The sequence below is a fragment of the Pituophis catenifer genome, unplaced genomic scaffold (assembly GCF_029215685.1).
Source record: "Pituophis catenifer annectens isolate HBS135680 unplaced genomic scaffold, rPitCat1.0.hap2 SCAF_2, whole genome shotgun sequence".
Classification (NCBI taxonomy): domain Eukaryota; kingdom Metazoa; phylum Chordata; class Lepidosauria; order Squamata; family Colubridae; genus Pituophis; species Pituophis catenifer.
Window position 1 is genome coordinate 296,128,497 of NW_027256882.1, and position 13,883 is coordinate 296,142,379.

General features: G+C 44.9%; 1 protein-coding gene across 2 annotated transcripts in view; it reads left to right on the forward strand.

Annotated features, from left to right (window-relative positions):
- The window catches only part of CNTFR (ciliary neurotrophic factor receptor), a 298,801-nt gene that overhangs the window by 176,603 nt on the left and 108,315 nt on the right, over positions 1-13,883 (forward strand). For both annotated transcript variants that reach the window (XM_070936027.1, XM_070936026.1), the window contains one exon: positions 8,985-9,066. In XM_070936027.1, coding sequence (XP_070792128.1) covers positions 8,985-9,066 — 82 coding nt within the window. The remainder of the gene's footprint in view (positions 1-8,984; positions 9,067-13,883) is intronic.

Sequence of the window (13,883 nt, forward strand, 5' to 3'; positions counted from 1 at the left end):
TCTCTGTCATGCTGCCCATCTTCTGGAATAACTTTCCTCCCCAAAGATTCGTGTCTTTTCCACCCTTTGCTTGATCCTGGAAGACCTGTTTTAGCTCACAGGCCAGGCGGTGGAGTCATTGCTGAGGCCCTGATGGTCATTTTTTGAGGGGGTTTTTTGTGGGTTGTGTTTTTCTACATTTTTTTTCTATTTTATTGTTTCCTGTCTTCAGATTTAAGCCACCACAGAGTCATCTGGCTTGTTGGTTGGTCTCCAAATCTAACAAAATTTGGAGCCTTGGTAGGAGCCTTGGTAGTACAGTGGTCTAAGGCACCCTGTTATTAAGCTGGTTATTAAGACCAGCTGCCTGCAATTATTGATTCGAACCTGCAATTACTGCAGGTTCGAATCTCGCCAAGGCTCAAGGTTGACTCAGCCTTCCATCCTTTCTAAGGTAGGTGAAATGAGGACCCAGATTGTGGGGGCAATAAGCTGACTTTGTATAAATATACAAAAGGATGAAGGCTATTGCTGAGCACACTGTAAGCCGCCCTGAGTCTCTGGAGAAGGGCGGCATATAAATCAAATTAAATAATAATAATAATAATAATAATAATAATAATAATAATAATAATAATCTATCAAGTCTGAAGTGACAAAAATGATCCATTCAGAATAAGATCCCTGGCAATTTTTAATATCAAAAGCAAAGTTTTGAATTTTGTCCTCGGGTATTTCTTCTAATAGAGAATTAAATATTGAAGACATAAGACGAGATGAGATGATAAGATAACATTTATTGTCACTTTTTTCTCTGAACACACTGGCACACGTTTAAAAAATGAAATTCGGATGCCTGCTCTCACTGACCATCTCGAATACATTGTAGAAGAATTGTAGAAGAGCCTTGATAGTACAGTGGTCTACGCACCCTGTTATTATCATTCAGCTGCCTGCAATTACTGCTAGTTCGAATCTCCCCAGGCTCAAGGTTGACTCAGCCTTCCATCCTTTCTAAGGTAGGTGAAATGAGGACCCAGTTTGTGGGGGCAATAAGCTGACTTTGTATAAATATACAAAAGTATGAAGGCTATTGCTTAACGCATTGTAAGCCGCCCTGAGTCTCCGGAGAAGGGCGGCATATAAATCAAATTAAAAAAAAAAAAATTAATATAATCTTCTACATTACAGTATATTTGAAGCTTAAAATTTGCAGAAGTGTCTGACTCACTGTCATCCTGTTTCCATTTAATATTCCTAAATTGATTGATATAGTTTTGAGGGAACGTAATAGGTTTGAGAATGCAAATGTGATTCTGAATTATATACCTAAAATTTGGAATCTAACAGTCTATGAAAAACTATTGATCTATTGAGCCAGCATTGGGGGGGGGGGGATTGCTGTGGAAAAACCATGCCAAACTGATTTACAATCCGGGATCAATGATGCGTGTTCCCTTTCTGCATAATCAGAAGGCTGATCAATGCTATTCTGGCTGGTTCAAGGTTTAATGCAGATTTTAAAACTCGGCTGTTTGCTAGGTTTCTCTCCTTTCTCTTTTTTCCTTCTTGTTTTTAGTGTTATGCCTCCTGTTTCCTTTGGGCTTTATTTTTAAGTCATTGGAATTTATGTTTAAAAATAGAAAAGAATCAGCTCGCGCATTCTGAGTCCTTCGGGAGAAGGGCGGTATATAAATTGGAATAATAAATAAATAAATAATAAATTGGCAGCTGGCACAGATGCTGCAAAGATGCTCCTGGCCAGGTGTCTCTCTTAGCAACCAGGATGCTACACTCTGCATCAGTCGGGCATCTTGAGCAAAACCACAAGGACAACTCTAAACACATAGAACATTAACAGATTAACAGGGTTGGAAGGGACCTTGTAGGTCATCTAGTCCAACCCCCCACCCAAGCAGGAGACCCTAAACCATTTCTGACAGATGGCAGTCAAGCCTCTTCTTGAAAGCCTCCAGGGATGAAGCTCCCACAACTTCGGAAGGCAACTTCTGTTCCATGGGTTGATGGTTCTCACTGTCAGGAAATTTCTTTTTATTTCCAGGTTGAATCTCTCCTTGATCCGTTTCCATCCATTGTTCCTTGTCTGACTTTCGGGTGCCTTGAAAAATAGCTTGACCCCCTCCTCTCTGTGGCAGGCCCTCAGGTAGCTAGGTAGGTAGGTAGGTAGGTAGGTAGGTAGGTAGGTAGGTAGGTAGATAGATAGATAGATAGATAGATAGATAGATAGATAGATAGATAGATAGATAGATAGATAGATGATAGATAGATAGATAGATAGAAAGAATTCTTTATTGGCCAATTGTGATTGGACACACAAGGAATTTGTCTTGGTGCATACGCTCTTGGTGTACATAAAAGAAAAGATACATTCGTCAAGAATCATAAGAATCATATCATATCACTTAATGATAGTCATAGGGAAACAGTCAATATAAATCTTAAGGATACCAGCAACAAGGTTACATGTCTCCCCTGGTCCTTCTCTTCACTAGACTAGCCATGCCCAGTTCCTGCAACCGTTCATTGTATGTTAATAGAATGGAATGGAGTAGAACGGAACAGAACAGAATGTCTGGAAGGGATCTTGGAGGTCTTCTAGTCCAATCTCCTGGTCAAGTTATTGAGCTCTACTATTCCAGACAAATGTTTGTCCAGTCTCTTCTTGAAAACTCCCCATGATGGAGCACCCAAAACTTCTGGAGCCAATCCATTCCAATGATCTATCATTTTCACTATTTGGAATTTTCTCCTTAGTTCTAGATTGGCTGGAACTCTCTTTGACAAGTTTCCATCATTTATTTATTTATTTATTTATTTATTTATTTATTTATTTATTTATTGGTTCGATTTATATGCCGCCCTTCTCCAGAAACTCAGGGCGGCTTACAATGCGTTAAGCAATAGCCTTCATACTTTTGTATATACCTGCTTAGTAGGGCTTTGGCCCCCCCAAGCGGTGTTCTATTTTATACAAAGTCAGCTTATTGCCCCCACAAACCGGGTCCTCGTTTTACCTACCTCAGAAGGATGGAAGGCTGAGTCAACCTTGAGCCTGGTGAGATTTGAACTTGCAGTAATTGCAGGCAGCTGGTGCTATTTAACAGCACTTTAGTCTGCTGCGCCACCAAGGCTCTCTCTTGCCTTGCCTTCAGATGCTTTACTATTGTGTCAATGTGAGATTGCCAGTGTGTGAAGTGTGGTACTTCAGCTGTCCCTGCCTGTGATTTATGGCACCTTCTACGGTCTCCTAGTCTTTGCTGAGCTGTTATGAACCTCTCCTCATTGTGTTATTTATTTATTTGATTTTTGTCCTGCTACAATCAAGCAACTTTTTTGTGTTATATCAGCACAACTGTGATAAATGAGTGTAGAGGATGCTGCAAGTCACTAGATCTAAGAGAAGAAGAACCAACAACCCCAAATTGGCCATAGCTGCTCTTGACCATAGAGATTCTTTGAACCTCCAACAACCTTGGCATCTTTTGCAGTATCCTCAGGCTACACAAATTTGGGGGGAGGGAGGGAGAGTAGACAAGCCCCCCCCCCATTTCCATTCCAGAGAACCATCCACCCACAAATAAAATTGCTCTATTTTTAGTGTGCTTTGTGGATGGAGCATTAAAGGAGAGGTAGAACAGGCTGTTTTCAACTTACAATCAGTTGCTTTTAATGACTGAAATTACGACCTACCTGAAAAAGGGGACTTGTAACTCAGAGCTGAAGTTACAAGGTCAGAGCTGAGGAAGCTTCTTGGATGAGAAGCGAAACATCTTCAAAGAAAAACCAGAAAGTCCGGTTGCCTCTTGAAAAAAGGCAAGCTTTACTGTTGTTTGCAGCATCCTGAGGTCATATGACCACATTTTATGACAGTTCTGCTGAAAACCAGCACTTATCTCAGCTTTTCAGCAAAGTCAAGACCATAGCAAACAATGGATTCACACTTATGACCGCTGCGTTTGCTTAACGAAAACCCTGCTTGCACTAACAATCACTGCAAAAATGACCAATTGGTTTTAAGACCATTATGACTTACGACCATAATGGGCAAGCTCATAACTCAAGGACTCCCTGTTCTCCAGTAGATTATAACAGAGTAACACAATAACTGAGTTGGACGGGACCTTGGAGGTCTTCTAGTCCAACCCCCTGCTCAAGCAGGAGATCCTATACCATTCTAGACAAAAGGTTGTCCAATCTCTTCTTTCAAAGCCTCCAGTGATGGAGCACCCACAACTTCTGAAGGCAACGTCTGTTCCACTAGTTAATTATTCAAAACTGACAGGAAATTTCTCCTTCGTTCCAGGTTGCTTCTCTCCTAGATTAGTTTCCATCCATTGCTTCTTGTCCTACCCTCAGGGGCTTTGGAGAAGAGGTTGACCCCCTCTTCTTTGGGGCAGCCCCTCAAATATTGGAAGACTGCTATCGTGTCCCCTCTAGTCCTTCTTTTCATTAAACTAGACGTTCCCAATTCCAGCAACCATTCGTCGTATGTTTGAGCCTCCGGTCCCCTCATCCTCTTTGTTGCTCTTCTCTGCACTCTTTCCAGAGTCTCAACATCTTTTTTTCTATCGTGGCAACCAAAACTGGACCCAGTCTTCCAAGTGGATTGATGAAGCCTCTCTCTAAAAGGCTTCCTGACCACCCACCCTGCTTTCATATGGACACGAAATAGCAATGGGGAGAAACTTGTGGTACGCGTCTCACTGGTGGTTTTCATTGCAGGAATCGGAAGCGGTCAGCAAAGTCCCAAATTCTCTTCTTAATACAGACCCACCTAGCTTTATTGTGCTTTGCAGATATTGCATTTTTTACAAGAAACTCCACCAGCCTGGAAGGTTACAATCCCTTGAAACATCAGCTTAGTAGTTTTTTTAGCAATAAAGTAGTTTTTCTTTTAATTAAGGTATGTACATTTTTGCGTCACATGTAATGCTCCTGCACCTTTAACAGACTACAGGACAGCGTAAATGTAACTTTTATATGCACCAGGAAACCCCAAAATGTGCGTGACTGACTTTATTGCAATATTTGCTTTATTGCAGCGGTCTGGAACTGAATCTGCCATCTCTCCCAGGTAGGCCTGTCTAAGCAAGATATATGCACACCAGGGTGCAGGGAACAAAATCAAAGGTAGCCAGCATGATGTGATTGAAGCTCGGCCTAGTTTTTGTGCGTTCTGTGTGTGTACACATACAAAACAGCATGGCTGGCTGGGGAATTCTGGGAGTTGAAGGCCACACATCTTATAGTGGCTGAGGTTGGAGACCCCTGGTCTACTTTCTCGTCCTCCCCAGACCCCCTTGAGTGCTCTAGCTGGGGAAAAGTTGAGTCAGTCCATCAGGGGGAAAAACCCCTTTTAATAATGCAAAGATCCATCCCCTCATTTCTCCTCCTGGCTCCTGCCTATCCAGATGTTCCTTTGCTTTATGTCCCTCAATCAAATCCCCAGCAGATAATAAACAGCTGTCCTGTCTGTGTGGACCCAGGTCCTATCTTGTTCTTTACCAGAATAAAGTCCGCTACCCAGATGGCCATGGAGGTGAGGCTTAAAAAGAGGTGGATCGTGTCTCCTGCAACATCCCCTCCAAAGGTGTCACAGAAGGAGCAGAGTTATCAGAACAGAACAGCAGAGTTGGAAGGGATCTTGGAGGTCTTCTAGTTCAGCCCCCCACTCAGGCAGGAGACCTTATGTCCTTTCAGACAAATGGTTGTCCAATCTCTTCTTTAAAAATGTTGGAGCATCCACAACATCTGGAGACAAGTCATTCCATTAATTAATTGTCCTCACTGTTAGGAAATTTCTCCTTAGTTCCAGGTTGCTCTTCTCCTTGGTTAGCTTCCATCCATTCTTTCTCGTCCTGCCTTCTGGTGCTTTGACCCCCCTCTTCTTTGTGGCAGCCCCTCAGAATTGGGAAGACTACTAACATGTCACCCCTAGTACTCTTCGTTATACTAGAGATACTTTTGGAAACTTCATACTCAGTTCCTGCAACCATTCTTCATACAGTTTAGCCTCCCGTCCCCTCATCCTCTTTGTTGCTCTTCTCTGCACTCTTTCCAGAGTCTCAGCATCTTTTTTATATCGTTGCCACCAAAACTGGATGCAGGATTCCAAGTGGGGGCTGATCAAGTGGCATCATTAAGATCATGATTGGATGTAGGAAGGGTGCTGTCACGGAGGATACCTCACTCTTTCCTTATGTTCTTTCTTGGGCGGATCAGACGATGGTTTTGAATCATGTGCCGTATGGGGTGTTATTCCTGTGAAGGAGGGTGAACCCAAGGGAATAAAAAATAAATTTCTGATGCCTGGATCCCCAAAAGAAGGGGAAAATATGGTGATGACGTGGTTCTGGAATTGCAAGATGCATTTTGGAGGTGCCACAAATAATTTTAGGCCTCCTGGTGCACAGTTTTACCGTAGATTGTGAGAACCAAAGCATTATGTAAAGTGATCTTTGGCCCTTTGGGTGGACCTAGTGTGTTGCGTCCACTTGGAATTGTGGGAGGGGGAAAGAGACAGACCCACACTGAATTATATCATATGCCTCAGCCATACCACCTGGTGCTGTCTTTGAGACTGATAGAAAAGAACAGCCTTATGGCGTCTTGCATTGCAGGCACGGTGCTTGGTGCTTGGTGGATTCCTGTGTCCATTTCAGTAGTTGGATTTAACCCTGAAAGCCCTCGAGTATCTCCAGGAGTCTCTCCTCTAGTGAGAATCAACCATCTGGGGTGCTCTTCTCAATTGAAGATCTTGGGGTTCATTATATGTGAGAATTGTTTGTTTGTTTGTTTTATTAAATTTGTATACCGCCCTACTCCCGAAGGACTCAGGGCGGTGAACAGGCACAGGATAAAATACAGAAGTACAAAAGTTAGAAACAATTTAAAACCAAATTAAATAATTTAGCCCACAACAATTTAAAATCCCAATAATTTAAAAACAAATTAAAATTTCAGTTTAAAAATTTAAAAGAAAGGGGAGAAAAAATTAGGCCAGGCCAGCTTGCTGAAATAAGAGGGTCTTAAGAGCACGGCGGAAAGTGCGCAGATCCGGGATCCTCCGTATCTCCGGGGGCCCTGGGATTGAGATTGATGGGGCCCTGGAAGTGAAGTGGGGCCCTCCACCTATGGAACAAGTTCCTCTAGACTACTGTTCCTCAATGTTGGCCACTTTAAGATGTGTGGACTTCAACTCCCAGAATGTCCCAGCCAGGCTTGCTGGCTTGGGCATTCTGGGAGTTGAAGTCCACCCATCTCAAACTTGCCATGGTTGAGAAAACACTCAACTAGACCTCCAAATGCTGAGAGAGGGGAATCCCAGCCAGCAGAGTTCTGGGAGTGGAAGTCCACCCACGCTGGCTGGGGAATTCTGGGAGTTGGAGTCCACCCGTGTTAAAGTGGCCGACGTTGAGGAATCCTGCTGTAGAAGGTAGACTGGCTCAACTCTGGTCCCCTAGGGTGAAGATTGAAGAAGGGATTAATTTTCAGGTTTGTGGCTGATGTTGCCCAGGGTTGAATGGGCACCTGGAATTATTAGCACGGTATATTCATCATTACACTGTTTTTTTCTTTATTTATACTATTTTCTCTCTGCGTTTTATTATTATGAGCCCCTGCATGTTGCAAGATTTGGCAGGAGGCCGATAATATGATTCATTCCATTTGTGTAAATTTAATGATGCATGGGAATAAGACTGTGGCTTGTATCATGTGCCCAGGATTCGAATTGAGCCCATTAGGTGACTCAAGATACACAACTGCCCTCTGGGACCTTTTGGTCTGCAACTCTATGGTCAGCTACCCTCTGTGCCATGGCGGCTGCCTTGTGGGTCAGCATCCCACCCCCCCATCCCCACCCCCAGCTCTGGATGCTCCAGACCGGATCCACTTGGACTTTCAGAAAGACCAAAAGCTGGTTGCCCCTCAGGCCCATGGGCTGGGCGGTGAGATGATCCTGGTTGGTTCACCCTCTTGCTTGGTTGTTGTTTCTTATTGATTCCAGATGGATGATCTCGCTGGACCCCTGACACGGGTTCATTGATGGACACTGATTGCAATCTCTTCTTTTAATTAGAGCTGCTTTCTGGTTTTAGTTTCTTATTAGCTGCCCCAAGGCACCACGGTGAGGAGGGAGGGAGGGAGGAAGGAAGGAAAAGGGAGGAAAATGAAGAAGGAAGGGAAGGAAGGAAGGAAAGGGAGGGAGGGAGGAAGAGGAAGAAGGGAAGGAAGGAAGGAAAGAAAAAGAGAAAGGAAGGAAGGAAGGAAGGAAGGAAGGAAGGAAGGAAGGAAGGTGCCACCCACCTGGGGGGGGGGGTCCCCCTGCTTTTGCCTTTTTCATAAGGACTGGAATCCTTCTATGAAGAGGAAAAAGGACCCATCCTCCTTTGCCTAGCCCAGGGATGGCTAACCTTTTTGCCGTTGCGTGCCAAAAGCGGGGGGAGTAGGGGGGGTCGCACACATGCGTGCCCACACCCATAATTCAATGTCCCCCCCACGCCCTGCCTCCACCCCCATGCATGTGCATGCAACCCCCCACGCTCCCCTCGCTTTTGGCACGCAATGGCAAAAAGGTTCCGGTGGGCCCGGAAGGCCCATTTTTTTGCCCTCCCCAGGCTCCAGAGGCTTTTTTGGAGCCTGGGGAGGGCGAAAATGGCCTTCCCCCCCAAGGCCCTCCGGAGGCAGGAAACGGTCCATTTCCTGACTTCCGTTGGGCCCAGAAGGCCCGAAAATCAGCTAACCGGCCCGTGCATGTGCCCTGGAGCTTAGCTAGGGCAGCGTTCACGTGCCCACAGATATGGCTCCGTGTGCCACCTGTGGCAAACGTGCCATAGATTCGCCATCACGGGCCTAGCCCTTCCCTCTCACTCCGTGGTCCACATCCACCCTGGGGATGCCCGTGGTGCCCCTCTTTCCTCCTCCTCCCTTCTGCTGTGCCCACGAGGCTGACCCCCGGCTTCCGTGTCTCTTTGTCTCCCCAGATGGCTTCCCCCGTGCCCGCAGCCTGCTGTGTGGTGTTCGCCGCCATGGTGGTAGTCTACGCTCAGAAGCACAGCCAGCAAGGTGAGTGGTCAGGGTCTCCTCTTCTTCCTCCTCCTCCTCCTCCTCCTCGTCTCTCTCCCCCACCCCACCCCACCCCCCAAACAAGAGGCCTCTCTGCTTCTCAGGCTTTGGGGTGTTTGGGACGGTGGGCGCAGCCGTTCTGCCAACTGCCAGGGCAGGGACTGGTTCTTCTGGATCCAGAGACAAAGAGCTCTCCAGCAGACGAAGGAATTCCAAGCTTTATTTGTAGCTGAAGCACAGAGAGGGAGGGAGGGAGGGAGGGAGAAAAAGGGAAGGATGGAAGGATGGAAGAAAGCATGACTGGAGAAACAAATACCCACCCAGCAAAATACCCCAATCTCAAAATGCCGGTTGCTCCTTAACGACAGCCCAAGGGTGTCCATTTCCCACATGATAGATAGTCCTCGATACAGGACCAGCCATTCAACAACTGTTCAGAGTTATGGCGGTCCTGAAACAAGGGACTTGTGACCAGTCCTCACGCTTAGGACCAGAAGAGCGCCCCCACCAGCATGTGATCAAATTTTGAGTGTTTTAAAATGATTGCATTGTCCTGGGGGGGAGGGGGGGTGTCCCATAAATGCTATTCCCAGGGGGCTTCTGTCAAGTAAAGGAGAAGCTGGATTCACTTAACAACCATGTGATTCATTTAACAACCACAGTGGTTCACTTAAAGACTGCAGCACAAAAGGTGGTAAACAATGTCGGCTGGCAGGCCCGTGGGGGAGGGTCTTCTCTGTGGCTGCCCCGGCTCTCTGGAACCAGTTACCTCCTGAGGTCCGGACCATCCCCACCCTACTGGCCTTCCGAAAAGCGGTGAAGACCTGGCTCTTCCAGCAGGCCTGGGGCCATTGATCTAACTAGCTAACTAACTAACTAACTAACTAACTAACTAACTAACTAACTAACTAACTAAATGAATGAATGAATGAATAAATAAATAAATAAATAAATAAATAAATAAATAAATAAATAAATAAATAAATAAGGCACGACTCACTTAAAGACCGCTTAGCAAAGGAGATTCTGGTGCCAAATTGTGGACATAAATCGAGGACTACCTGTACCCAATGCTGGGTTCTGGGGAGACCTTCCCCAAAACAATTGTGGTCATAAGTCGAGGACTATCTGTACTCAGTCCTGGGTTCTGTGCAGAAGGTCCCAACAACCAAACGACAACGCCACAATTTTAAGCAAAACCTGCCTGGCCCCAGGACCTCATGGCCGTGTTTAAAAATACCATTTTTATTAGTTTATCGAAGTATAAAATACAAAGAGAAGTTTTAAAAAGCAATAGGAAACTTTGGGGACGGGGAGGGAAAAAAGAGGAAGCAGAAAGAAGGAAATAGAAAGAAAAAGGCAAAAAATTCCAACTCTCTTTAGCCCAGAAGGTAACAACGTTATAAACTCAACTTTGTAGTATTTTTAGACAGCAGTACATACTAGCCATTTCTAGACCTTATTATTAATTAATATTAATTTCTCTTTGTATTTTATAGTTTGATAAACTAATTAAAAAAAGGTATTTTTAAAAAGAGACTGCGAGACCATGACCTTCGCCGGCTGGCAAATGATTTTGAAATGGGAATCAAAACTTTTTGAAACTTTCACAGCTGGAAAAACTTTAAAGCTACCTTTATTCACCAAGCAAGGTTTTTAATAAACAAACAAACCCAAGCAGACAGGTTGAAAATGAGCTCTAAACTTCTAGAAGTTTCTTATATAGGGAGGAGAAATCAAAATGTCTCACTGAGCTCCTCGCGGTAACCAGGGTCTTCGGCATGGCCACTGCACCACAGGTGTGTGGTGTGAGAGAGAGAGAGAGAGAGGCAGATCTTTCCAGGCGTCTGTTGCAGAAAAGTGACGGGAGGAAATTATGTTTCTTGGGGGTTATTGTTATTTATTGGTGCAGCGCCCTGGCTGAAGATAACAAATTAGCCAGGCTGCATGGATTGGTGTAAATAACTGTCTCCAACTATTTATTTCAATAGGCTTCAGCCTGCTTTATTATCGCAGTTTTTACCGCGTTTTATTTAATGTGTCATCCGGCATTGTCATAATTCTTAACAATCAGCCTTGGCCCCAGGAATTGCAGAGGAGCAGCTGGAACGGGGCCTCTCCCTCCCTCTGTCCAAAGAGGCGGCAGAAGCCAGCCGTAGATCGTAAAATTAATAAACGGCAATAACAATAAGTAATAATGAATAAGAGATTAATAGGGACAGGCAGATTAAAACAATGTGTTTCAAATCATGGGAAAGGAAGAGGGGCAGAAGCCGCTAGAAAAAGACTCAGGTGGGGTCCTGGAGAAATGCAGGGAGGCTTGCAAAGATCGAGTTCCTTGGATGGGAAGACGACGGCCACAATTTGGGCCCCAAATCTACGTTGCTAAGTGAGACAACGGTTGAGTTTTCCCTCTTTTTACGTCCGTTCTTGCCACGGTTGTTAAGTGAATTGTTGCATTTGTTAGTGACACGGTTCTTAAGTGAACCTAGCTTCCCCGTTGTCAGAAGGTTGCAAAGACTGATCACGTGACCCTGCGACCGTCATAAATCTGACTCAGTTGCCAAGTGGCCAAATTCTGATCACATGACCTCGGAGACGCTTCAACGGTCATAAGTGTGAAAAATGGTCGTAATTCACGTTTTTTCAATGCCGTTGTAACTTCAAATGGTCACTAAATGAACTTTTGTAAGAGAAAGACTCCCTGTAAGGACTTGTGCAGCACCAGATGGTCCCTTCTGGTGCAGAAGCTCGCTGGATTTAGTGTCCTCACAGCATTGCCTGCCAACTGAATACAGAATAACAGGGTTGGAAGGGAACTTGGAGGCCTTCTAGTCCAACCCCCTGCTTAGGCAGGAAACCCTACACCACTTCAGACAAATGGTTGTTCAATCTCTTCTTAAAAACTTCCAGTGATGGAGCATTCACAACTTCTGGAGGCAAGTTGTTCCACTGGTTGATTGTTCTCACTGTCAGGAAATTTCTCCTTAGTTCTAGGTTGCTTCTCTCCTTGAGGTTGAGCCCCTCTTCTTTGTGGCAACCCCTTAAATATTGGAAGACTGCTATCAGGTCCCCCTTAGATCTTCTCTTCACTAGACTAGCCAAACCCAAGAAAAACCAAATGGGTACAGGTACAGCAGAGGTGGTTCCTGGCTGAATAGTCGTGAGAGGGACCTTGGAGTCCTAGTGGACAATCCCTTCAATAGGAGCCAGCCGTGTGCGGCAGCTGCCAAAAAAGCCAACGCAGTTTTAAGTAGCATTAAGAGAGAGATAGAATCAAGATCAGGTGAGGTGTTAATACCACTTTATAAGGCACACTTGGAATACCTGCACATTTGAACCTCCATAATCCCCAGCCAGAAGCTCATCTGGTACTTGTCAGCCTTCTTGAGCAAAAGTGAAAAGCAGGAGATGGACAGGTCACCATTTCTTCCTGCGGTCTTTGTTCTCCTCCATCCATGTCTCCTCTCGCTCTTTGCTTTTTCTGCTACTCAGAATCCGTAATTGAGTGTGTGCGTCCACCCCAGGAGAAGTCATGCCTTCTACCAGGCCGGTGGATTTCTCCATTTTTAACAGAGTAATTCTACCGTTATTGATCCAACTCCTTGGCTGAATTAACTCACCTTTAAATAATAATTAGGTTTTCTCCCCTGAAAGCAGAGAGGCGGGAGGTAAATAGCATTGGAAATGAAGGACCTTGTTGGGGCACCTGGCCAGGTGGACAGATTTATTTTCATTAACCTCTAACGCAGTGTCTCTCAACCTTGGTAGCTTGAAGATAGGGGGACTTCAACTCCCAGAATCCCCCAGCCAGCAGCGCTGGCTGGGGGATTCTGGGAGTTGAAGTCCACCCATCTTCAAGCTACCAAGGTTGAGAAACACTGCTCTAACAGAAATTTAGCCTTCCATTCAATAACGAATACCGCCCAGCAAAGCAATTTATTTCCTCTAGACTCCAATTTTTTTTAATTTTAATCCGCATACATTTTAAACGTATTTATTGCCTTGCCCCTGATTTAATGGATTAATAAAGATACACATATATTACTATATTAAATATGGGTTATCGATTGCATTTGAGCATCCCTGGTTTCCTTTGTAAGACAGTCTATGTCTATATATTTTATTTTGTGCGTAGAAAGATATTTTTTAATGAGGAGGGGGCTGTCCCCGGGGTCAGTGGGGGCACCATAGATTATGAACATCTGATCTAAGGGCCCCTGTGCTACCCTGAATTTATGATCTGCAGTTGGGCCCTTTCAGAAGATGCTCCTGTTAAAGATGCAAGAGGGAGAAGGAGCTCCCCTCCCTCAGAGCTGGGCTTGGTCCACCCTCTGTCCATGCTCAGAGACATCTGTAGGCTGATCTCTGCTCCCCTGAATAGAAAGGTGGGTATAAAACCGATCAGTTCACATCCACAGCAGAAAAAAAAATGTCCTTTTGCAACCTGCGGAAAGAAAGCTTCTTTTTCTTTTATTCTCCAAAGCACCTGAGGGCAGGACAAGAAGCAATGGGTGGAAACTAATCAAGGAGAGAAGCAACCTTGAACTAAGGAGAAATTTCCTGACAGTGAAAACAATTAATCAGTGGAACAACTTGCCTCCAGAAGTTGTGAATGCTCCAACACTGGAAATTTTTAAGAAGAGATTGGACAACCATTTGTCTGAAGTGATGTAGGGTCTCCTGCCTAAGCAGGGGGTTGAACTAGAAGACCTCCAAGATCCTACCCTCAGGTGCTTTGGAGAATAGCTTGACTCCCTCTTCTTTGTGGCAACTCTGAGATATTGGAACACCGCTATCATGTCATCCCTGGTCCT